At 35.9% G+C, this 27,940-nt stretch overlaps 1 protein-coding gene across 3 annotated transcripts in view; it reads right to left on the bottom strand.

The window, feature by feature from the left end:
- Positions 1-27,940, bottom strand: part of COP1 (COP1 E3 ubiquitin ligase) — a 226,234-nt gene that overhangs the window by 99,845 nt on the left and 98,449 nt on the right. For all 3 annotated transcript variants that reach the window (XM_039242351.1, XM_039242352.1, XM_039242353.1), the window contains exons 12-14: positions 6,363-6,506; positions 3,951-4,059; positions 3,490-3,571 (exon numbers count right to left, since the gene is read on the bottom strand). In XM_039242351.1, coding sequence (XP_039098282.1) covers positions 3,490-3,571; positions 3,951-4,059; positions 6,363-6,506 — 335 coding nt within the window. The remainder of the gene's footprint in view (positions 1-3,489; positions 3,572-3,950; positions 4,060-6,362; positions 6,507-27,940) is intronic.

Below are 27,940 nucleotides of genomic sequence, written 5' to 3'. Positions count from 1 at the left end.
GCAATTTCTTACTTGACACATCCCCAAAGGCAAGGGAATCAAGAGCAAAAATGAACTTTTGGGACCTAATCAAGATAAAAAGCTTCTGCATAGTAAAGGAAACAATCAATAAAGCTAATAAGCGTCTAACTCTTAATTTCACCTCACATCATGATCTCACAGTTCGTGAGCTTCAGCCCCCATGTTGGGCGCTGTGCTGATGGTGTACAGCCTGATTAGAATTCTTCCTCTACCCCTCACAACTACCTGCCCACAGGCATTCTCTGTCTTCTCCCTTTCTCGGTCTCTCTCAAAATACATAAACAGTTATTTTTTAAGTAGTAGGAGATAGTTTTTTTATAAAAATTTTTTTTAACCTTTATTTACTTTTGAGAGACAAGAGAGAGAAAGAGCATGAGCAGGGGAGGGGCTGAGAGAGAGGAAGACACAGAATCCAAAGCAGGCTCCAGGCTCCAAGCTAGCTGTCAGCACAGAGTCCGATGCAGAGCTCGAAGTCACGGACCGCAAGATCATGACCCTGAGCCGAAGTCGGATGCTTAACCAACTGAGCCACCCAGGTGCCCCAAAATAAAGTGTTAAAATATATATCCATACTATCCAGAGAACACCTACAATTCAACAACAGCAAAAAACAACATAATTAAAAAATGGACATAGGGCTTGAATAAACATTTCTCCAAAGAAGATTTACAGATGGCCAATAAGCACATGAAAAGACACTCAACATCACTATCATTAGGGCAATGCAAAGGAAAACCACAGTAAGATACCACTTCACACCCATTAAAATCATTACTAGGGAGGAAGGAAACAAGAGGTGTTGGTGAGGATATGGAGAAACTGCATAAGTTAGGCACTGCTGGTGGAAAGGTAAAATGGTACAGACACTATGGAAAACAAAATGATGCTTCCTCAAAAAATTAAACAAGTAAGTACCATATGATCCAGAAATTGCATTTCTGAGTATATACCCAGAAGAACTAAAAATAGGACATAGAAAGTAGTTTGTCGGGGTGCCCAGGTGGCTCAGCCGGTTAAGCGTCTAACTTCGGCTCAGGTCATGATCTCATGGTTCGTGGGTTCGAGCCCTGCATTGGGCTCTGTGCTGACAGCTAGCTCAGAGCCTGGAGCCTGTTTTGGATTCTGTGTCTCCCTCTCTCTCTGACCCTCCCCTGCTCACACTCTCTATCTCAGAAATAAATAAAAAACATTAAAAAAAAAAAAAATGAAAGAAAGGTATGAACTCATGTTCATAGCAGCATTATTCATAATAGCCTAAAAGGCAGAGGAAACCCAAATGTCTGTCCATCGAACTGAATAGTTAAACAAAATGTGATACCTTCATAGAATACATTATAATTCAGCCTTGTAAAAGAAATTGTGTCATTTGCAACTATGTGGATGGAACTAGAGGCTATTATGCGAATTGAAATTAGTCAGAGAAAGACAAGTATCATAGGACTTCACTCATATGAGAACTTTAAGATACAAAACAGATGAACATAAGGGAAGGGAAGCAAAAATAATATAAAAACAAGGAGGGGGACAAAACATAAGAGACTCTTAAATACAGAGAACAAACTGAGGATTGCTGGGGGGGTGGGCTAAATGGGTAAGGGGCATCAAGGAGGACACTTGTTGGGATAAACACTGGGTATTATACATAGGGGATGAATCACTGGAATCTACTCTTGCACTATATGGTAAATTGGGAAGAAAATTAAAATTAAAAAATTAAAAACAAATTCTGACACATGCTACAACACATATGAACCTTGACAACTTTATGCTAAGTGAAATACGCCAGTCACAAACAGACAAATACTGCATGATTCCACTCAGAAAATGGAGTTATGAGCAGTCAAATTGATAGAGACAGAAAGTAGAAAGGTGACTGCCAGGGGCTGGGTAAAAGGGAAATGGGAAGCTATATTTAATGGGTAGAGAGTCTCAGCTTCATGATATGACAAAAGTTCTATGAGCTAATGACACTGAACAGTACACTTAAAAATAGTTAAAATGCTTAATTTCATGTTATGTATATTTTAATACAATTTAACATGAATAAATAACTTTCCTAGTGGGGCGCCTGGGTGGCTCAATCAGTTGGGCATCCAACTTCAGCTCAGGTCATGATCTCAGTTTTTGAGTTTGAGCCCCATGTCAGGCTCCTGTGCTGACAGCTCAGAACCTGGAACCTGCTTCAGATTCTGTGTCTCCCTCTCTCTTTGCCCCTTCCCAGCTCGCTCTTGCTCTCTCTCTCAAAAATAATCATTAAAAAAATTTTTTAATCCTTTCCTACTTAAATTGTTTAAAATGGCTTCTACTTTTCAGAGAAAGACTCTGACCAGTCAAGACCTCTGAATAAATATTACTGTTCAGTACAAAAATACAAGTATTCAACTCAATAAAGGCTATCTTCAATATACTATGAAAAAGACCATTTAGGGGTGCTTGGTTGGCTCAGTTGCTTGAGCATCCAACTTTGGCTCAGGCCATGATCTCATGGTTCGTGAGTTTGAGAACCGCATCAGGCTCTGTGCTGACAGCCTGCCTCGGATTTTGTGTCCCTCTCTCTGCCCCCACCTCAATCTCTCTCTCAAAAATAAATATTTTAAAATTTTAATAAAAAAAGAACAATTAACATTAATTAGTGAAACTCTGTATTCCAACATACAACAATCAACTGTCATATGATGCTCTAAATAATTTAGAAATTCAAGGATCGTTTCTTAAAACGATCAAAAAGGAAGGCATTCCAATCTATGCATACTAAGGGTAAACAACCTGTTACTTTCTGAACTTTGGCGGGGAAATCCAGTCATGTTCATTTCCCTTTTAATAGGGCAGGCACCATGATTATGAAATATACTTTTCAACACTAGAGCAATCTCTGCTATCTAATCACTCATTTGGAAGTTACATGCAAAAAAGGAGGACAAAAAAATTAAGGCTATTAACTATAAGGTTAAAAAAATCTGTTAATGGGGCTTTATAAATCTAATGGTAAGAAGAACCAGGCCAAAACAAAACATTAAGAATAACTGAAAAAAATGAATAGTAAAGATTGATATTCAAGAAAAAGCAGAAGAGGTCAATTAAATTGGCAGGAAAAAAATGGAGAACTTTTCTTTGAAATATGATATACTTCATTAAAAAACTTCAGCATACAATAGAAATTTAATATAACTTCAGAGACATGTCTAAATGTTTCAGCAAAAAAGTTCAATTTGATGGTATATATAAAGATATTGGTTATAAAAATGTCACCATGTGACATGAATCCAGAAAACATTATTGTAATGAAGGTACAGTATATTCATTTTTCTTTCACTCCAAAAGACAGATTTTTGTGCTTAGATTATTTTTAGAATAAAAATCACAAAGGATTGCTACAAGTTTTAATAAATATCTGTATCTCGGCAGTAAAAGGGATTAAGCTGGGTGTATGAAAGTGAGGGACGGGAGGAGAGGAGATTCAGACTGTACCTTTTGCATCATCAGAACCTGAAGCCAAGAGTTTAGGATCCATCAAATTAAAGTCAACACTCCAACACCTTTTCTCGTGTTCCTGGATACAGAAGGAAGACAAAGTAGTCTCAGACAGAATATAGATGTTAAAATAGATACAGCAAAAAGCTTGATACCAATTTATTGCTCTGGTGGGAGGGAGAGAAAACAGGCTATGAAAACAAATGAGATGCAAAGTAGTTCCCAAACTTTTTACATATACATATTTTATTGCTTTTGGAAATTCACTTGACACATTCTATAAATGTAAAACAAGTCTGAAGAGAGGCTTCCAAAAAGCAGTATTTGGTATCATATAGGTATTTGTAAAAAGCTAAACAGTGGCTTTAAATTTGTAAAGATAAAGCGCATAAACGCCTCCAACTATTAAGCAAGTAAAAATGTGATTCTTAGAACAAGTGACTAGTATCCTTATTTACCTGATAGACCTTTGATCTCTGTCCTGTGAATCCGTCCCACAGGATGACGGTGCCTTCATAATCACTGCTGGCTAACAGGTTCTTGTGGTAGCTGCTCCAACTGATACAACTGAAAGAAAGAAAGGAAGATAGTTAAGCCTTACTTCATGTAAAAATAAATAACAACGAATACAAAGAATTCTGATGTGTTCAGAAAGATGAGATCCCTTTTTAAATGGTCTACATGACTTCATAATCCTTAATCTGCCCACAACACATTTGGGGAAAAATATATCAAATATATATTTGATTTTTCTATTTTCTATTGAACTACCAAGTCACGACGCTTACCACTATCCATGCACACTGATCGCTAGCCCAAAGATGGACATAAGCCTAAAGTTGCCACCGGCCATCTTTCATACATGAGTAGAGCGTATCTAGTAGGAGTAAAAACAGAAAGCCAACACGGCACAAAGCACGCCAGAGCCGAAACACAGAAACTTAATCAAATTGTACAGGCCTCTTTATCAAGTTGTGCTGAATCATATAAACTCATAAACTAATTTGAATTGGGTTTCTGTATTCACATCTATAAGCTTATGACTGAAATTCCAATTAAAAGAATTTTAACAGTTGGAATTAAGCTTTTAACATTTACGATTTCAGCTATTATAAATGATCTAAAACTGAGAATGCATCTAAAAATGTATGCTTTTGGTGAGACACATATGAGAAGGAAGCATATGATAAAAGCTAATGTATATTAAGGAAAAAGCCTCTTTGAAAGCAATTAACCTAGATTATTTCAAAGCACATGAAAATAACAAAGTCTTTTGTTCTCTACTGGTTACATTCATGCTAAATTTCAGAAACTATAAGAGTTCATTTGCATGTTTACATATATACTTACTGGATTTCTGGGAGAAATTATATGGAGACCTAAAAGAGCTAAATTTTTTTTATTTTTTTTTTTGTTTAAAAAAAATTTTTTTATAGTTTATTTATTTTTGAGAGAGAGAGAGAGACAGACCATGAGCGGGGGAGGGGCAGAGAGAGAGGGAGAACCAGAATCTGAAACAGAAAAGAGCTAAATTTTAGAGTTAGACAGACCTGAGCTCAAATTCTAGATCTGTCACTTAACAGTTGTGGTTTGGGGTAGTTTAGTTCACTTTCACAACCTGTGTGTTCCAAATTGCTTCACTTGTGCTTACACACTGATCTGTTCAGTTCTTAGCTCATAGCTTCCAGCCTTGAAGAGTTTCTTCCATTTACTCCAACATGCCATAAAGTATCACCATATTATTACATACATAATTTACTCAGGTAAAACAGGTAAAATGATAACTGGAAAATGTGCAAAGTTCTAAGTAAATTTATTATTAGATGTGTTCCTTGTATGATCTGATTTTAAGCCAGTGCCTGAGAGAGAATCACTTAGGAAGCTTGTTTATAAAAGGTAAACCCTCTAATCCACATTTCATTACAGTGACACTTACAGGAATCTTGATAACGGCCAAGTAGTGTGCTAAGTGCACTGTGTGGATTTATTTAAAGCATAATCCTATAAAACAGGTATTACTATTACAGCCTCCCTTTCATAAATAAGTGGCACTACAAGGTGAAGAAACTACCTGTTTGAATCCTTCCTCCTCCAGAGACTAGCTGTGTGATCTTATGCAAGTTAATCAACCTGTCTGTACTTCAGCTTCCTTGTATATAAAATGGGGCAATATCTCACAGTTAAGTCTACTTAAGATAAAGCACTTAGGAAAATGCTTGCCACATAAGAATTCAATAAAGTTATGTCTTATTCCTTCTATTTTCTTTCCACTTAGGATAACATAACTATAACAGATTCTCGATGACGAGTGCCACTGATAAATGAGCAGGCTCACAAGTTATCAGTCTACCATTTTTAGGAATGAATTAGGAGATGAAAAGGAAAGCTAGAACACATACATTACATAAATACTGTAATACGTGCTATATTATTAACATTAACAAAATGAGCATATATACACATACATACTACATATGTAATTCACTCAGGTAAAATATAATCAGAAAATGTTCAAAGTTCTAAATAAATTTATTATTAGATGCTTTCCGTGTATCATTCCATTTGAAGCCAGTGCCTGTGAGAATTGCTTAGGAAGGTTATTTTAAAAATCCAGATTCTAAGATTCCTTTGAGATTGGGGGGGGGGGGGGCGGGGGGGGGCAGATCTGAAGTAATTCCCAGTTTCCTACATTTTTAACAGTATTCCAGGTTTGAAATGCACTCATTATGAACTCTAACTCTTACCATATGAAACATAAAAAGGCTGTATAAGGAGTCTCACCAAAAGGTAAAACAACAAACTCATACTAATTATAGATACTAATTGTTATACACATGCTATATTGTGTCCCAAAACAATAATCTTAGTACCTGATTTTGGAATTGCAGGTCATCTCATTTTCAGGGTAATGAATATCCACGGCATCCTGAATGACTGTGCCATATTCGTAGACTTTAATCTTCTTTGTAACACCAGCAATTGCAAAATAGTCACAATCTCGGTCAAATTCAATACTATGGAAGCAAGTATATATTTGGTCAGGAAGACTATTTGCCTATCCCTGTGACATTTACAATGACAACAGTTCAGAGTTTTTTCTATTTCTAAAGTCATTCTGTCTACAAGAATAAGAGATCTACTTGAAGTGCCCTCAAATTGGAGTAGGCCCTATGTGCAGATAGACATATCCAAGACATATCAAATTACAAGTGGTAGGGAGCTGTGCATAGCTACACAATTTTGCTTATATAGACTGTTCTTTTATTCCTAAACACGTGACATGTTTTTCAGTGCAGCTTTAGTAACCGTATTACAGCTTACCCAACTGTAAAGACTAACAAGTTACATTATAAAAGTAGTGACAAAAGATTTAATGGTTTGGTATATTAAAAAATATGTCAAAAGAGAATTACCAATTAATCTTTTTATTAATTCTAACTATTTCCCTTCTGCCACTTTGTGAGGATGACAGAATTTCAGTGTTTAATGTTACTTTAATAAATAAATTAGTACACAAACTGAATTATAGAAGCAATTAAAGGGTGATGACAAAGGTATAAAAAAATGGAATCATTAAATTATCATTATGTTCCCCCAATCCATTTCTAATCTCCCAAAGATGATCTGATTTATGAGCCCCCAATATAGATTTCTTATGCCACAAACAAGGAAAAACTAAAAATCTCCCTTTTCTTAGAATTCCTTAGGGAATTCACTCCTCTCTTACTGACATTCTATACAAGCTCCAAAATAAGATACTTCAAAGAAAAGCAGACCTTATTCACCTTAATAGAACCTAACTTGGAACCTCAACAAAGGTGTTATACGACCAGCAAGAAACTTAAATAACCTAATGTGAAATGAATCATCACATCCATTATTTCTCAAAGAGTTAAGCATCTTTTCTATAAGATTAGCTATAAGGCCAAAGAATACACAAGAATTCTCACTGATCTACAATTAAGTACACAATAATAATAGCTAATATTCACTGACTGCTAAGCATAACTACTGCACATATTAACTCATGTAATCCCCATAATAACCCTATGAGATAGGTATTATCTTTGTCCACATTTTACACATGAGAAAACGAAGAGTCAGAGGGGAAGCAATTTGCCTTAAGTTAATCAGCTAGTAAATGGATAAGACAATATGCTAATACGTTGCATATATCAAGTAGTCATAAAATGCATATAAATACCAACATGGCATACTTTTCTTTCTGGGTTACCTGTGATATCCTGTTACAACAGGACAGTTAATGATTAGCTAACAATTTAGTAAAAAGCTTGTTAAGCTAAGGATGACGAATAAAAGAAATAGGAACACAGAATATTTCACACAAAACACTCTGAGAACTCTGAGATGCTCACTTTTCAATATACCTTTAAATCCTTTATTTTTTAGCATTTAAAATAATTTCATTCAATGTCACTGACTATAGCACAAATCAGCAAATACTCCCTCCAATAAAATATGACTATGTGGCACTGCAATGTATTTATTTGTACAACTGAAACCAAATTGCTGGCTCAGCAGTCATCTGCACTATGGATTCTAATGCAGCATAACTGTATCGATGCAACTATTCATCTATCCTGACTCAATTTATACCCACAGCCTAATGCCACTGAAGGAGAAATATTATTGTGTCTGGCAAAGAACAGTTATCAGAACTAAAATCCCATCCTTAACTTAATAGGTTGGGTATGGGTGAGACCCCAAGGAAGAACTAGTTAAATTATCCCTAAATACTTTTACTACATCTACAAACAGACATGGCTAAATAAATCAACAGCATTCCAGTGCTGTATCAGAAAAAAATAATAGGCCATTTCCAAACTATTAGTTTTTAAGAAAAACTAAATTTCAACACTAGATTATTACAATAACAGTCCAAAGACACTGCAGGGAGAAAACTGTCATATAAATAAAAATACTGTCAAAAGAATTGATTTGATGATGTAAATAAGTTAATAAGTCTATTATTTCTTCTGTTGCTACTGTTATTCAAAACACCTCTTTTTTCAACAAAGGCCATTATTTAGCTGCATTAGCTAATTCTTACTTCTCATACTAAAAAAATTAACTTTATTTTCTGACTTTATTGTTTTTTTCTTATATTCTGCTATGTTTTGTTTTTAAATATTGGGATATCAAGGATCTATACAAAATTTTTTTAATATTCTGGGATACTGAGATTTTCTTATAATTTAAAAACAAAATTCTAATAGAAATGCTGATCAAAAAGTTAAAAAAAATATTATCTTTAGTAAATTTTTTTACATTGTTTTGTTTTGAGAGAGAGAGGGAGTGAGCAAGTGGGGAAGGGGCAAAGGGAGGGACAGAGAGAATCCCAAGCAGGCTCTGTGCTGCCAGCGCAAAGTCCGACACAGGCTCAATTCCACTAACTGGGAGATCATGACCTGACCAGAAACCAAAAGTCAGAGACAGACTGAGCCACCCAGGTGCCTCTAGTAAATATTGATAATAGGGAAAGGAAGACAAACGCTACCTTTAAAAACACACACACACACAAAAAAGTATTTCCACATTACTAAGACTCAGGATTTAGGTACTTCCAAACACTGAATCACTTATTCCCAATCTTTAATAGATTTAATCATATCTGATCCCAAACAAACATAATTAGATTCTAAAAACATATCAATGAACAATGTAGTTTCCAGGTACAGACAGCTTTTCAGAGCTACTCCAAATGGATGGCTTATTTCACAATACAGTATTTCAGCTGCTTTATTAATAAGTCTGATAACGCAAACAAAAATAATAAACAGTGACTAAACTGAAACAAAAACAAAATGAAAAGTAAGTCATTGAAATATACCTGCTTGTGCAATTGAATTCAAAAATTTTTGTATTAAGTTTTGCTTGTTATACAAAACTTAACAAACTGTGAGACCGTGACCTGAGCGGAAATCAACAGTTGGACACTTAAGCGACCTAGCCACCCTGGCACCCTATCCCCAGTAAATCTTAAAGCAAGCGCAATGATAAATTCAGTTTCACAGAACTTTTGAAAATTTCAAAATACACGAACATTTGCTTTGAAAAATATTAATGGGGACTTATTTTCAATATGGAAATAAACTGTCTTTTTCCTTCATACTTGAAACAATTGTTTCAACAGTTTTAAAAAGTGATTTATGTAAACAAATGTAAAATGTTAATTCAGTTGTAGGAAACCAGCAATAGTTTGTCAAAAGGGCCATCAGTCAAGTGATTGAGCCTCTAGGCAACACAAGGCTCAGGACAGCTGATTAACACATACCTCTAGTAGAGGGGGGGCACAAAACAATGCAAAGATGGCAATATCCCCATGAAGGGAATTGTTTCAGTGCTCCCACTGTGTCATAGTGTTGTTACAATTATAAACCAAATAGTAACAAAGTGGATTAATATCCCTAACACTAGAATCCGAGTTATCAAAAGAAAATGTAAAGTGAACACAGTTGTTAGAGGTCTAATTCATCACCATGAAAGTGTGCCTCAAGAGATGGAGGCTGCTATTATTTGAGGGAAACAAAAAAACTGGCCATTTTAATGAAAAGAAATAGGCAGATCTTTAAAGAATACAACACAGGTAAAGTAAATAAGAACTGATGTTAATCAACTGACTTTCTCCTAAATCAAATCAATCAATAATAATAGCTAAACCTTCCATACCATACATAATACTCACTATGTATAAAGCACTGCATTAAGCACTTCACATAAAATATATTTACTCTTCAAATTCCCAATGTATACATAAGGAAACTAAGTTATATTGATGTTAAATAATTTGCCCAAACTTCACTAGATAATTCAAATTCAAGCAATCTGGTTCCAGAGTCTATGCTCTCAGTCACTACGCAAAACTTCCATTTTAATGAGAACACAAACACTGGCCTTCAAAGAACATATACAAAGGCAAAATAAACAATAATAACATAATTACACATACTATATTATATACATGATAGTAACAAATGATATATTCATCCATAAAAAGAGTAAGGTAGTCTCACAGGACTTATAATTACTGGGAAAGATTATAATACAATATCAGCAAATGCCAAATGATAAGGATGAAAGGTGCTACAGAAATCCAGGAGTCACTAACCACTAAGGCCTACTGGAAGAAAGTGGATGATGCATGAATAGTCTCCCCATCATATATCCAGCATGCCTGTTGTATTTTTTTAAGTTTATTTACTTACTTATGAGAGAGAGAGAGAGAGAGAGAGAGCGAGCGCACACGCGCAAGCAAGGATGTGGCAAGCAAGGGCAGGGCAGAGAGGAAAAGGGAAACAGAGAATCCCAAGTAGGCTCTGTGCTGTTGGTGCAGAGCCTGACCTAGGGCTCGAACTCACAAACTGTGAGATCATAACGAGCTAAAAAGCAAAAGTTGGGTGCTTAACTGACTGAGCCACCCAAGCGGCCCCTACCCCCAGCATGCCTGTTATCTGCCAAATGCTGACCTAGCTGATGGAACAGAATATTTAAAAACCAGAACACAACATTTGAGAAATTCACAGAAATATGAATTAGGCACGCATTAACATTAACCTGGGCTAGTACAATAGCTTCTATACAGAGTCTGCTACTCCTGCCTTTCCTGTTTTCTAATGCAACCGAAGAACTGATAAAGAGGTAAATTTTCTTTTTTTTTTATGTTTTATTTATTTCTGAGAGAGAGAGAGAGAGAGAGACAGAGAGAGAGAGAGAGAGAGAGAGACAGAGAGAGAGAGACAGCATGAGCAGGGGAGGGTCAGAGAGGGAGACACAGAATCCGAAATAGGCTCCAGGCTGTGAACTGGCTGTCAGCACAGAGCCCGATGCGGGGCTAGAACCCACGAACCGTGAGATCATGACCAGAGCGGAAGTCAGACGCTTAACCAACTGAGCCACCCAGGTGCCCCAAAAAGGTAAATTTTCAAAAACAGAGCTCTGATCACATAATTCTCCTTATTTACTATCATGTAAAATCCATACTCCCAATTATTACTGAAGATCACTACAAACAGGCCTGAATCCCTTCTTAAAACTTAAAAACAAAACAAAACAAAAAACAAAAACAAAAAAAACATATACAGGCAATGGTTCAAAACACGCACAAAGAAAACCAGAGTTTACCTCTGAATCTTGCCAAATAAGCACCCAACCACCCTCCCTGGAGGCAGCCAATAATTTCAGTCTATGTGCCCTATTAGCATTACCCTGTGCATGAACAAGCAATTGTGTATCCCTATTTTTATTAATTAAACACATGGGATGAAATCACACATAATGACTTACACCCTTGACCCCTTCACGGTATCTTGATAATCTTTTCATATCAGTACATATTAAGGCATCCTCATTTTCCCCCAGTGGTTGTACATAATTCAAACATATGTATGCATCATAAATTAATCAGTTTACCAACTTCTTTCTAATCTTTCAGTGTTAAGTAATGCTGCAAAAAATACCCTGTGTGTGTTCTTCTTTCATACATACAAGAATATCATTAAATTTACCTAGAATATGAAGTGCTAGATCAAAAGTCACATGCATTTTATGTTTTTTAATGTTTATTTATTTTTAAGAGAGAGAGAGAGAGAGAGAGAGCAAGAGCAGTGGTAGGGGCAGAGAGAGAGAAGGTGGCACAAAATTCAAAGCAGGCTCCAGGCTCTGAGCCGTCAGCACAGAGCCCAACATGGGGCTCAAACTCAAAAACTAGGAAATCATAAGCCGAAGTCGGATGCTCAACCGACTGAGCCACCCAGGTGCCCCTACATGCATTTTAATACATTTAAGTAAAGCTAAACCTCTCTCAATGCAGATAATACCACTTAATAATCTCAGCTTCTTTTCTAAATGTTCCTTTTACCTTCTTAATCTAACTGAATCTGGCTCTTTGAAAAACGCTGCTTTCCTTGAAGTCCTCTCACATTCCAAGGTTCAAGTAGTTCTGGAAATGAAGTCTTGTGTTCTCCATGCTACACATAGCTTCTTCCAGCCATTTTCACTCTCTCCCAGCTCCAAATCTCCTGTAACTTCTATAACTCCACCCCCGTCGTCATACCAATGCAAGAGTTCCTGGAAATGTTAACTTCTAGCTTATTATCACTCTCTCCAAATCTACTCTTGCCCTGTTTTTTTTTTTTTAATATTTATTTATATATTTAAAAAAATTTTTTTTAACATTTATTTATTATTGAGAAACAGAAACAGAGCATGCGCATGGGAGAGGCAGGGGCGGGGGGAGGGGGGGAGGGACAGAATCTGAAGCAGGCTCCAGGCTCTGAGCTGTCAGCACAGAGCCTGATGCAGGGCTCGAACTCACAAACTGTGAGATCATGGCCTGAGCCTAAGTCAGATGCGTAACCAATCAACTGACCCACCCAGGTGCCCCTGATGTTTATTAATATATTTTGAGAGAGAGAAAGAGAGCCCACTCCTACAAGCATGAGAGCAGGGGAGGGGCTGAAAGAGGGGATCCCAAGCAGGCTCTGCGCTGTCAGTGCAGAGCCCAATGCGGGGCTCAATCCCATGAACTGTGAGATCATGACCTGAGCCAAAATCAAGAGGCAGACACTTAACCAACTGAGCCACCAAGGCACCCCAGCTTCTGTCCTACTTCTCAATTATCATGCAGATGATTAACTTGAACAACCTCATCTATCATTTTCTTGACTTTCCTTCTCCAAAGATCGTTCATTCTGCTAACATTCCACACAACCAGAATCATACCCTAGACTTTTTCATTACTAAGAATTTCATTCCCTCCATAATCTCAGTTTTACTCTATGACATATGGCTTTCTAATAACCACCTTCATTCTTGCTAGATGACCCTTTATGTCCAAAAATCCTTCAAACCTTCAAGCCCAAGGGGACCTAAAACTTCACTGATTTTAGTATCACCATCACTCCATCCCCTTATATATTCAGTTTCTTCTTTACCCATCATAAATTCCATGGTCAATAATTAGAAGAACTCCCTCATATACAACAGCATTCGTTCACTGCTTTTAATTTTTATTTCTTGTATCTAACTTCCTTGGCAAAACTCTAACTAGTTAAATCTAACTCTCTACCCACTCTACACGTGAACTGGCACAGAAGAATATGGTGAGAGAAAAGTATATACAATCATATTCTCCAGTCTCATTTTAAATTCATCATCACTATCTTCAAGTGAGGCCTTAACACTGCCTAGTTTTGTGGTAAATTTCCCTTGTACACATATTCTTCCATTTGGGTAAAAAAAAGTACATAATTTCTTCATTCTTCACAAATTTCTTCCATCTCCTTCCTCATAAAGTCACTCTCAGATCGTTTCATTCTGCAGTTTAGCGAAAATATAAAAGATTAAGAAGATAATTTCCAAAGGCTCCCACCACCACATCCCCCATTTACCAGCATATACATTCTGATACACTCTGCCACCTCTCCATTCACTTTGAGGAAGGATCAAAACTCCTACACCTGACCAATGCATCTACTTGTGTACTAGACCTCATCTCACCCGTAATCTGGAATTGCTTTCTCAATTCTCCTCTTCTCTCTTCAATCATTAATTTTCCACTCTCCTATCTCTTTCCCTTAAGCCTTTCAATGTTTTCTTCAAGTAAAACAGAAACAAAACATCTCTTATAATCTTTATTCCATTTTAGCTACCACCCTATTTCTTTACTTTCCGATAGCAAAACTGTGCAAAGTTATCCATACTCACTGGTGCCAATTCTTCTCCTCCCATGCTCTTTAAACTACTGGAACCAAGCTTTCATCTTCAGCACTAGAAATGCTGTGTCAAGGTCAACAATGACCATCAGTTTGATAAAGCTAATAGTCCCCTCTGAATTCTTATCTTGAATATCAGCAACAGCTGACTTAAAAGAAATCTCCCTCCTCAACAGAGTTGATTCTTCTCATACCTCACTGGCCACACCATCACAGACTGCACTCACTGTTTCTTCCTTCAGCCGTCTCCACTTTCACGTTCAAGTAGCCTGGAGTACAAGTTTCCTTCTATCACTTCTTTCTATCTACATGGTCTTCATCTAGGCTCATGACTTTCAATCTATACACTGATGATGATTCAAATGTTTATCTTACATGCCAGACCTCTCTCTGCACTATTGGTTCATGCCTACTTCGCCAGCTTCAATTTTAATCTAACAGGTATCTTAATCTGTCCTAAACTGAGTTTCTGAATTCCCCACCAAGTAGCTTCCGCATCTTAATAGCTAAACCCATCCCTTTCATTAATTAACAGCAACTCTTTCAGTTCAACCTTCAAAATAGAGAACAGAGGCTAACCACTTGTCAATAGCACACTGCCACCACTCTCATCCAAGCTACCATTATCTCATGTCTGTCTTATTATAATAGACTCCCTATGGATATCCCTGTTTCCATACTTGGCCCTTATAGTCCATCTTCAAACAGTCAAATCATCACAACTTTGGTTCAAAATCTTTTAATGGTTTCCTACCCAACCTCATAAAGAAAGGCAAATTGATTACAAAGCATGAAAGATTTGTCTCCTCCCCCTCCTCTTTCCTCCACTTATACTGGCCTCATGGTAAACCTAAGAAATTCCAAACCTATTCCCACCACAGGGCGCAATGCATCCGATGGTACCTGAACCTGGAAATGCTCTCCTCCCAAACATATGTATGGCTTACACCCTCGCTACCCTCAGGTGTTGACTCAAATGTTAGCTTATCACAAAGGTCATTTGTCTAATCTGTTTCAAATTGTAGCTCTCCACTCTCTCCTTCTGCTTGACTTTTTTTCTATAAGGTATTTTTAAAACTTATATCCTAATACTTATTTTTTCTAATGCTTACCAAGTTCCACCTTCGTTCCATTCAGATATTCATTCCAACTGGAACTTATTTTAAAATATGACAGAAAAGATATAAACTTACATTTTCCAGACCATTACCTAGTTGCCCCATTTACTGAATAATCTCTTTTCCCCATTTACTAGAAATGCAGCTTATATGATATATATGAACTTCTTACAAGAATCTGAAATAATTATAGACATCATCTATTCTTTATTTGTACAGGTTTTAATTACTGATTCATCATGGGGCACCTGGGTGGCTCAGTCGGTTAACCATCTGACTTCGGCTCAGGTCATGATCTCGTAGGTTCAAGCCCCACATCAGGTTCTGAGCTGTCAGCACAGAGCCCAATGCGAGAGCCCAAAATAAAAATTGTTTTTATTTAAAAAAAATAAAGGGTGATTCAGTTGGTTGAGCCTCTGTCTTCAGCTCAGGTCATGGTCTCATGGCTTATGGGTTCAAGCCCCACATCAGGCTCTATGCTGACAGCTCAGAGCCTGGAGCCTGCTTCAGATCCTCTCTCTCTCTATGCCCTTTCCCCACTCATGCTCTCTCTCAGTCTCAAAAATAAATAAAACTATATAAGAAATTTTTTAATTACTGATTCATCATAACAAGTTGTGACATCTTGTAGAAATGAGTGCTTTTTCACTAATCTCTTCCTTCAGAATGTGCCTAGGTATTTTGCAACTATATTATTCTTAAAGTTTAGCACCAACTTATTTCTAATGTACCCTGATGGTATTTTCTTTGCAATCAGGTCGAATTTATATATTAGTTCAGGGAAAAGTGATATTCTTGTGATACACAGTCTTTCCATCTAGGCATCTATGTCTTTCCTTTACTCAAATTTTGTTTCCTCAGCAGTATTTTAAAATTCTTTCAGATCTTCAAATTTTCCAGTTAGGTTCATTATTTTCTGTTTGAGAACTCTCCCTATTTTTCCCCACTGTAATTATGCTGAGTAGATTTTTTGGTGTCTTCTAGAATCAGTTCAAATCATTTATATTTCCTAGAAAATAATTCTTATCATCCAAGACTCCAAGTTTATTTACAATAAACATGAACAAGGTAGTTTACTCTTTTTTTTCCCCCCTACCAGTGTACCTGTAATTATTTTCTCAGTTTCATTTTTTATTCTACGTATTTATGGTTTCTCCTAGTTGTACCTGACTGGGCTAACTATCTGCATCTTTTGTTTGTTCTGAGAAGCTCATCAATGGAATAATTCTGTCTTTAATAATCATTCTTTTTTCCTTCTATTTTCTTTAAGTTTATTTTATTCTTTTTCTAACTTAGGGTCTTAAGTTATTTTCACAGCTTCCTTATCAGTTAAGTACTTAAAACAAGGAATTTTATTTTGAGCACTTTTAGCTGTGTCCCATAAGTTCTAATATATAGAAGTTTCATCAAAGTGGTTTCATTTCCACTTTGACCCTAGGGTTGCAAAATTAGGTTTCGTTTTAAATGTTTATTTACTGAGAGAGAGAGAGAGAGAGAGAGAAAATGATAACACAAGTGTACGGGAGGTACACAGAAAGGTGGGGAACAGGGGATCCAGAGTGAGCTCTGCCCTGACAGCAGAGAGTCCATGCGGGGCTTGAACTCATCAACTGTGAGATCATGACCTGAGCCAGATGCTTAACCAACTGGGCCACCCAGGCACCTGCCAAATTAGCTTTTAAATTTCCATGTGGTAGGTTTTTCCTGTTTTCTAATTTTGTTATATGTGCCTGGTCTTACTGTATAGTGATCAGAGAATTTTTTTTAATTTTCTATAATTTGAGATATTATGTATGATTTAGATTCTGTACATTTTCTGATATTCAAATGACAGTTTAAAAGAAGTTACATTCTTTATACATGTTGGCATATGTGTTCTAACTTGCTAGTAATGTTATTTAAGGCTGCTATAGTTGCTGTATTTTTTTGCTCCACTTAATCTGTCATGGACTAAGATCTAATCTAATTTAAAGTCTCACTCAACTAATGTATTTATTTTCTCTTGTAGTTAACAGAGGGATTTTCCAATCTATAAAGATATTTATAACTACTTAAACTTCATCATGGACTAAATTCTGATCATTAGGAAGGGTGTGGGTGTGGGTGTGGGTGTGGGTGTGTGTGTGTGTGTGTGTCTCACAGAGACTGAGAGAGACAAAGAGATTGAGGTTTAATGATCTCTAGCCTGAATTAAACCTTATTTTCAATATTCACAGCTCCAAAACACAGGAACTCTTATATAGAGCACAGATTTATTCTTTATATTGTGATCTAATGTGAAGATATTTCCCTTCTGATGGGAGGCTTATCATATTTAATCAATCACATATGTTGGCTATTGTATCTGTTATTTTATTTTGTGGTATATATTGTTTTAGATGTATTTTCAATTAAAAACAATCTTTGACCATCTGATTTTTCTGCTTTCTGTTATTCTCATAAATGAGAACTGTAGTATTTCTGTCTAGTGGCTATTTTTATGACTTTTCTGAACTGCTATAGAAAGAAAGGAGTCAATCAATCTATTAAGTCTCTACTCTGAGTAAAGGACAAAGTTATTTTTGCCCTCCTTCTTCCAGTCCTATTGATTGATCATACTGATTCTCTTAGAATATTTTGTCAAAGATATTTATACCTCTCGTCCTTTTGCAAGTGAAAACCCTATAACTATCTGAACATAGAAATGAGTTCCATTATACATAAAGACAAACTAGTCTTGCATTTCTAATATTCACCAAATGTTCCAAATTTACTCATTATAAGTAGGTTCAAGTATCTGACTATTCATTATATTGCCTAATGCAAAGAATTTACATATTAAGATATATATATATTATTTTAAATTATTCTTTTATTTTCCTTTATGTTAGAGTTAGGGAAATAATTTTTTTAACGTGTGTATTGGGAAAATCAAAACACCTATTAATTTTAGTTCAGGAGAGTGTCAATGTACCAATAAACTTTATTTACGGACACTGAAATCTGAATTTCACATAGTTACCCATCACAAAATTTATTCTTTATTTTTCATTTAGTACTTTAAAAATATAAAACTAAATATAAAACTATTCTTAGCTTGTGGGCTATACAAAACTGAGTAATGGGTCAGAATTGATTCACAGGTCTTAATTTACTGATCCCTGTCTTGAAATAACTTTTACTTTTCCATTCCCTCTGGTTATCACAAAACAGATGGAACAAATACATTATCTGACAAACGATATTCTGGAACACTTTTGTTAATATCAAAAATGGATCTGGAGGACCTTTAAGATCGACATTCTGACTGCCATATTCTTCTCATTTAAGTCTCTAGCAAGTTTTAATTTATACATACTTCAGTTAATTGTAGACTCTTCATCTGTCCTAAAACATCTATTCTATGCATATTACTGTATCCTATGATAGGTGGTTTTTATCAGAGAAATTTGACAAAGTTAATTTTTGTTTAGATTTTAAAGTAAATGTTGGGGTTATATACTTATACCAAGCAGCATTTGTTTAAAAGGTGAACTTTCCCATTGACAGCTTTTTTGAAAGTTAATTGAACATATATGTATGAATTTATTTTTTTAATTGAAGTACAATTGACTCACAGTTACATTAGTCTCAGGTATACAACATGATTCAATAAGTCTGTGTGTTATGCTGTGCTTATCACAAGTATATATATGCTTATCACAAGTTATGTACCATCAATCATCATATAGCACTATTATAATACTATTGACTGTATTCCCTATGCTGTACCATTTATCCTCTTGACATATTCATTCCATAACTGGAATAATTTGAAATGGATTATAGGCCTAACTATATAAGCTAAAACTATTAAATATAAAAGAAAACAGAATATTTTTCACCATTTGGAGCAGGCAAACATTTCTATAACACAGCAAGAGTTTAAATCATTTAAAAAATTAATGAAATGGAATTCATCAAAATTAAATACTTATGTCATTTGTCTTTTTTTTTTTAAGCTTATTTATTTTGAGAGAGAGAGAAAGCACGAGTCGAGTCGGGGAGGGGCGTGGGGGATGGGGAGAGAGGGAGAGAGGAAGAAAAGAAGAGAGGGGGAGAGGGGGAGAGAGGGAGAGGGGGAAAGGGGGAGAGAGAATCCCAAGCAGGCTTGGCACTGTCACTGTGGAGCCCAATGTGGGACTTGAACCCACGAACTGTGAGACCATGACCTGACCCAGAATCAAGAGTTGGACTCTTAATGGACTGAATTACCAGGCACCTCAAATACTTATGTCATTTGAAACACTATTAATAAAATGGCATGCCACAGACTGGGAGAAAATACTATCACTACATAAATTGGACAAAGGACTTGCATCTAGAACACATAAAAACTCTCATCATTCAATGATAGTAAGATCTGATTTTTTAATGATAGGCAAAAGATTTGAATAGATGCTTCATAAAAGATACACAGATGGCCAATAATCACATTAAACACCATTAGTTGTAACAGAAATGCCGAGTAAAACAAAAAGAAAATATTAGTACAAACCTACTAATCAAAAGGCTGACAATGTCAAGAACTTTTGAGGATCTGGGACAACTAGAACTCTTACACTGCTGGAATGTTAAAATAACTCAATCGCTTTAAAAGCAGTTTAGCGGTTTCTTAAAATGTTAAGCACAAACTGATCATACAACCCAGCAATTTCAATGCCAGGTGTTTACCCAAAAGGAATAAATATGAATATGAATATCCAAAACGGCTTGTGTGTTTATATTCACAGTAGCTTTATTCATAGTAATAAAAACTGAAAACAACTCAATGTCCATCAGCACATGAAAGGATAAGCAAATTGTGGAATATTTGTAAAATGGAATATTACTAAATAATTAACTACATAACTGTTCTACTGATAGAGGCAACAACATGGATGAATTTCAAAAACACGCTGAGCTGAAGAAGTCAGAGACAAAAAGAGCACATCCTATAAGACTGCATTTATAAAGACCTCCAAAATGACTAAATTCTTCTCATGATAACAGCAGATAAATAGTGGCCTGGACAGGAATTTGGAGGAGGAAGTGGTGGAATTAACTGCAAAGTAGCAGGAAATAAAAAAATTTTGGAAATGTTCTATATTTTGATTGTGGCTTATACAACTGTAAACATTAAAACTCTACACTACTATTGTATGTATACTGTACTTCACTACAGGTAACCTAAAAACTATATAATTTGCAATTCTAAATTTAAATTTGTAAATAATATGACCATATATTAATATCTCTCAAGCACAGATCAAAACATAGTTTTATAACTTTTATACAACCAACAAAACCACCTGTGTGTGAGAAAAAGGAAAATGGAAACACAATTTAAAAAATCACTATTAGTAGAAAAGCATCTCTGTTTCAAGATTAGTATGATATAGCTAAATCTCCTACTCATAGTATAAGCTTTTGTCATATCTCAAGGCATTTTTCAGCTCTACTTGATAAATAATTTTTTAAAAACACAAATAAAAAACTTTCTGCTGAATGAACCAAAATTTGTTATTAGGTAAGGACTACAAATCTGTAGCTATCATTCAACCGATGACTAAGTGCTCACCACAGACAGGACAGTGATAGGTTGTTTGTATTAAGCAATGATGCAGCATATAAAACAGTCAGCCAATCGTCAAAAGATCAGAAAATCTGACAGAAGCCATTTTCCTTCATAAGATACACTGATATCCAAAAATATACCAGAACTGTCATCAGGTGTAGCAGTATATCCTTAGAGCCTAAACAAATCCACTAGGTCAAGAGTCAGCAAATCTGTTCTGTAAATGGGCCAGAGGAACTGTGCAGTTCTCTCAAAAATACTCAGCTCTGCTTTGGTAGTATAAAATCAGCCAATGAACAGTATGTAAAGGAATAATTATGACTGTGTTCTAATAAAATTTAATTTATGGATGCAATGAAATCTGAATTTCATAAAATTTTCATGTGTCATTATTATAAGTCATGTTACTACACATCTTACTATTCTTCTTTTGATTTTTTTCAACCAATTAAAAAGATAAAAACCATTTTTAACTCCTGGGTCACTCAAGTGACCAAAGTACTGGGCCAAATTTGACCCAAATGTGCAACAGTTTGCCAATTCCTGTACTAGGCAAAAAAATAGTATTTTTCTCATTCACAATGGTTCCTTCTGTATAAATAAAACCAATGCAAAGGTTGAAACTTACAAGTACAAATTTTTTTAAGTAATTAGAAAGAAATATGAATGTTTTCACATTACATTTGTACCAGTGGTGATATATATACATGCATATATATATATATATATATATATAAATTACTTCTAAAAAATAATAGATACAATAGCATTTTCTAGACACACCTGTCTACTGCTCTAAGACACAGTAAGTACTAATAAATGTTCGTTAAGCGACTTTTGGAACCAACTTTTGATCCCCTCTGAGTATAATCTGTCAAATGTAACACATTCTTTACTACCTTTATACGAATGTACTGAGCATAGGATCATCAATAGCCCTGCCAATACTAGTTACCATACTCTATTATATCTCCATGATTCCAAGGCCTATTAAGATATTCCAAACCACTTGACCTCATATTAAATAGATCCAAACTGCTTTAGTTTTTAGCTCCAATCTGCAGCTTCATCATTTCTTCCCCTTTGTCAGGCTAGTAACTAACACTTCTTCACCCCATCTATTGCAATCTCTCTTCCTCTTATACCCGGAAGAGACACAAACCAGATAAAACTAAGATTACAGGAACTGTATATGTAATAAATCAATAGGTCTGCAATATAATTCAAGAAAATGGCCACTTGTTAATACGTGAGCTTCAGTCACTAATTTGGTGGATTTATTTTGTTTTGAAACAAAACAAAAGCCTTTTTATTTTTCATTTTAGCCTTGATAATTGACTGTGCTTCAGTCTGATGAGATTGCCAGAGATTAAATTCTGTACAGGTGAAGTGTTAGCATAATATGAAACTCACTGCTGTGAATAGTAGCTAGAGAAATTAGAGTAACATCCTAGCTTACCTAAAAAGTGTTAAATGTATGAATATGTCTGATGGAGGCAATATATGGGCAAATTACCACAGTTGGGGTAAATGATAATACACTGAAGGGCAAATGATGGTACTTTGTTAAGAATATTATAAAACACTCTTATACCAGAGTAAGTTTTACGTATACTGATAGATAGCATAGTTATTTCTAAGTGGCAGTCAAGTGAAGTACTACTAAATACATAACAGCAATTAAAAAGACAGACTGCCTTTTATCTGAAGGAAACTAGAATATGTCACCCCAAACTATGCCTCTTTGACATAAAAATTATTTTGAGCTGAAGACAATTAAGCAGCAGCAAATGCAGGAAGACCACATTCTACCCTCCCTCTTTTACTTCCTAAAAGCAGGATGTAAGCCCAGAGATGGCACAAAAAGCATCTGCAAACAAATCCCATGCAATTAGTTCTCTCCAGCATATTTACCTTCCCATAACGTGCTGCCCTTGGAAATCTAAAACTGCTTTTCTTTATCCTTTCATTTCTCTACAGATTTATTGCTCTTTGTTAAAGATCTGACATCAGCCAGAGTTCTAAGACACTTGAGTTACACATTTTCCCAGGTTTCTCCCATATATATATGAAATACACAGATTAATAAACTTCTGTTTGTTTTTCTCTTGTTAACTTCTCTGTAAGGGGGTCCCAATAAAAAACTTGGAAGGGCAGAAGAAAAAGGATTTTTCATCCCCTACATAATTCCAATTAAGTCAATAGTGTAAGAATGAGATTAAATTGAAGGACAGATTTTCCAATTTTAAAACGTTCAAAATGTCTCTCAATCCCCCAAAATGTGTGCCCTCCTTACTGGCAGTCCAATGGCTTCCTTCTATGGCAAAGTAAGATGGTTCTTCAGCAGAGTAAGAGCAGGTTTCCTTTTAAGGACTAAGCTTTGCAGGTTAATTATCAGCATGCAATATCAATACTTTATATATGAAAGAGCTCAATTTCAATTTTCATGATGTAATTCTTTCACGAAAATGACTAAGACAATTTTGAGAGAAATCAAGATACCCCTTTGTTCTGAGTTTTCTAAGCTAGAGTTTCTGTATCACTGTGCGAGAGACAAAGCAAATAAGCTATGTGCTTAATACCTCTGTCCTGAGGACAGCTGGTTATAAGCTGCTTCCCCAACCCAGCCCCACCCAACTGTGACAAGAACAGAAGGAATGATTTTGGTACAATTGCAACCCATAAAGCTTATTAACTAGAAAATTCTAAACTAAATGGTTTTCTTCCCTATTTTAATTCATAAACTAAAAAAAATAAATAATTATGATCTTCTACTAGAGAATTAAAATTATAAATATGTCCTATTAGAAGTAAATTTCTTTTTTAAAAAGCTCTTAACCTAAGGCAATAGTATTCTCAGAGTGTGGGCACAGACTGGCAACATCAGTAACACCTGGCAAAGTATTAGAAATGTAAATTCTTGGCCCTATCACAGCCTACTGAGTCTGAAACTCCTGGAGTAGGGCCCAGGAAAGCATGTTTTAACGAGTCCTCCGGCTGTATCTGAAGGCCACTCGAGTTTGAGAACTACTGTCCTTAGAGCACATTAGGAAATCTGAAACAATAAGAACACTGCCTGACATTTCCTTGGTAACTACAATGTACCACACAAAATGCTAGAATAATTCAAATAAGTTCCCCCTTTCATCTCATTTAATCAGAAATAAATTGAAACTATTTCTCAGCTTAGATAGCTGAAAGAAAATTATTTTTTTTTAACTACATGAGATTTTAACTCCTTCAAACTGATGTTCTTTACAAATAGTGCTAGGAAAACTGGACAGCTACATGCAGAAGAATGAAACTGAACCACTTTCTCACACCATACACAAAAATAAACTCAAAACAGATTAAAGACCTAAATGTGAGCCCTGAAGCCACGAAACTCCTAGAAGAAAACACAGGCAGTAATTTCTTTGACATTGGCTTTAGCAACATTTTCTAGATATGTCTCCTCAGGCAAGTTAGCCAAAGGAAAAATAAACTATTGGGACTACACGAACATAAAAAACTTTTGCCCAAGGAAGGAAACCATCACAAAATAAAAAGACAACCTGCTGAATAAGAGAAGATAGTTGCAAATGATATTTTCAACAAGAGCTTAATATCCAAAATGTATGAAGAACTTCTTTAACTTAGCACTAAAAAAGAAAACCAAGTAATTCAATTAAAAACAGGCAGAGAACATAAATAGACATTTTCCCAAAGACATAAAGATGGCCAATAGACACATGAAAAGACAGTCCACATCACTCATCATCAGGGAAATGCAAATCAAAACTACAATGACACTATTTGGCACCTAGCAGGTTGGCTAGAATCAAATAGAAAAAATAACAAGTGTTGGTGAGGATGTGGAGAAAAAGAACCTGCATGCACTCCTGGTGGGAATGCAAACTGGTGCAGCCACTGCAGAATACAGTATGGTAGTTCCTCAAAAAATTAAAAAAATAGAAATACTATACAATCTGATAATTCCACTACTGGGTATGTAACGAAAGAAAATGAAAACACTAATTCGAAAAGATTCAGGCACTCCTATGTTTATTAAAGCATTATTTACAATAGCAAGATACAAATGTCCATTCATGGGTGAATGGATAAAGAAGATGTGGTGTATATGTATATACATAGGAGTATCAGCCATAAGGAAAGAATGAGATCTTACCATTTGCAATACATGGATGGACCCAGATGGTATTATGCTACATGAAATAAGTCAGAGAAAGACAAATACCATGTGGTTTCACTTATATGTAGAATCTAAACAACAGTAACAGAGCCACGAATACAGAGAACAAACTGATGAGGGAAGGGCAAAACAGGGGAAAGGAAGAGGGAGGCACCAGCTTCCAGTTATAAAATGAATATGTCAAGGAATGAAAGGTACAGCACAGGAAATATACAGTCGATGGTGTTACAATAGCACTGTATGGTGACACACTTGTGGTGAGCAAAGCATAAAAGAATAGTCAAATCACTATGCCGTATACCTAGAACTATACATATAGGGGCACGTGGGTGACTCAGTCGGTTAAGCATCTGACTTCAGCTCAGGTCATGATTTTGCAGTCCGTGAGTTCGAGCTCTGTGTCAGGCTATGTGCTGACAGCTCAGCGCCCAGAGCCTGTTTTGGATTCTGTGTCTCCCACTCTTTCTGTCCCTCCTCCTGCTCACATTCTTCTGCATCTCTCTCAAAAATAAATAAACATTTAAAAAAATTTCTTTAACTATATTGCATTGTGTGCCAACTATACTACAAAAAAAAAAAAAAAAAAAAAAAAACTTGGTCATTTTTGCCCCTATTACCAATTAGTAGTTTTACTGTAAAGATTTCCTAAGACTTTCTCCTATATAGGAAATCTATATAATTTGATATGTATGAATAATTAATTTTCCTTATTTCCTCTCCATATATTTTATCCAGAGTAGGTGCAAAATGAGCATTTTCTGTTTAATGTAACCAAGGACAAGGTTAGCTCAGATTTTAACAAAAATTACTACTTCCACCACAAGCTCCTGCAAGAAAGTACAAAAGACATAGTTTTGAACACAGTGAAGAAATAGAAGAAAACATACTCCTGTCACTTTCAATCTTAAGAATCAAATGCAGAGAGAATAATCTATAGAAATTCCGAAGAAAAGCCCGAGTGCACCATTTCAAATACCCCTAGGAACCCAAATATATTGCCTAAAGTGAACTCCCTCTTTAATCAATTCCCTCAGCATTTTATCTGGTCCTCACAAGCATTTATTACTTATTTTCTACCTAGCATTTTCACTTATGCTCTAATTGAGTCAACAAACACGTGTGCCCACTAGATTCCAGGTAGATTACCCAGAGCTGCAGGTACAAAGATGGAAGGTATTCTGGGCCAAAGACACAAACACTTCTCTGGCCATAATCTCCACAACACCCGCCTTCGCCTGCCCACTACTCCCACAACCCTTCACTCTCCACTTCCATACAGCTGATTCCACTCCTTTTTGCCTCTTTCAGGGCCTCTCCTCCCTTTATCTTCTTCAGTATTCTGTTTAAATTTCACGGTCCATGAAACTCACCCTTTTCATCATCTAGTATCTCTTTCTTCTACAAACATAAACACCAACCACCCTTTCTACCTGTCACTCTGCAATGACACAGTAAAAGCAAACTCTCAGAGAAAAGCTCCTTTATCTCCCTGTCACTAAACTACAAACTTGCCTGCCTTTGCATCTATTCTCTTCTTCTTCCTTCTCATTATCTCAGAGAAAGTGTCCTCCCTCCTAATTAAGGCAAAAAGTCTCATTTTACTTTGGATCAAATTCCTCCCCAGATCTCACCCTGTAGACTGGTTTGCAGGGCAATACACTCTCCTGGTTTTCATTCTTATCTAAAAACCTCCTTCCTTCGTTGGCTTTACTGGTTTCTCCTCATCTACATGACCTTTAAATGCTGGAGCTCTATCACTCTATAACCGTGGTGTCCATTATCAACAGTACAAATCACTTCTCTGTGCAGCTAGCATGCCTATGCAAAAATCTCTACGTGATTATCTTCCATGCGCTTCGTTGCCCTCAAACCTGCTCTTCCTCCAGCGTCTCTATCTCTGTAAATAACGCCCATGTTTTTCTGCCCAGTTACTCAAACCAAAAATCTGGAAGTTAACATCCTCTCCTTCAAGGACTATATCCACCAATCATTAGGTTTTGTCTGCCCTAGTCCTTACATAGGCCTTAAAGACATCTTTATCGATGTTCCTGTTTCCCTCCTGGCATACACCGCAGGCCAGCATCATGTGCTGCCAGGACAAATCAAAACTACCTACATATCTGATCTCCCTGCATCCACTCTTCCTTCTCTCAAATCCACTGTTCATACTGCAGCCAGTAGATATTTTCATACCACTTACAATGCTTTATTCTATATACTGGCTTATAGATTTGTCTCTCCACTAATCTGTACATCAAGTTTATGTGTACTATCAGCACTTACAGTGCTTGACATGAATACAGTATAATTTTTAAAAATGAAAACAAGAATAATTATTCTAGACAAATATAGGTGAATACAATAACTGACTTCAGAACTCAAGAAAGATTTTGTGTTAAAGAAAAAAACCCCTACAGCTTGTTTTTAAAGTCCTAAGAGTATATGGCCCACCCACTTCCACACACTGCTGCCTACAAAGGCCTTCCTCACCCTAACCTTAACATGTAGCTTCCAGCCATTAGTCCTACTTTTATCACTTGGATACTAAACAGAACCATTCTAATTCTCGTACTTCGATTATGTGAACAGAGTCATTAGGTGAACAAACTACTCTTTTCCAGGTTTAAGTAATTTTATCATAAAAGGCAATATTGTCATTTTAAACCTTTGTTGTAGGCATCCATTTTATATTCTGGTTAGTGACAAACTTTTACCAGCCTACTAAAATCTCAAACGCTTACCCAATTAACACTTTCTCTGAGGTAACGTATAAAATGACTTGAGTATATGGTTTCATTCTATACCACTGACAAGCCTCAGTCTAAGGAAC

Source organism: Hyaena hyaena, unplaced genomic scaffold, assembly GCF_003009895.1.
Source record: "Hyaena hyaena isolate Hyena2069 unplaced genomic scaffold, ASM300989v1 scaffold_209, whole genome shotgun sequence".
In the NCBI taxonomy this organism is placed as follows: domain Eukaryota; kingdom Metazoa; phylum Chordata; class Mammalia; order Carnivora; family Hyaenidae; genus Hyaena; species Hyaena hyaena.
The sequence above is the reverse complement of the archived record's forward strand: the minus strand, read 5'-3'. Positions and strand labels throughout refer to the sequence as shown.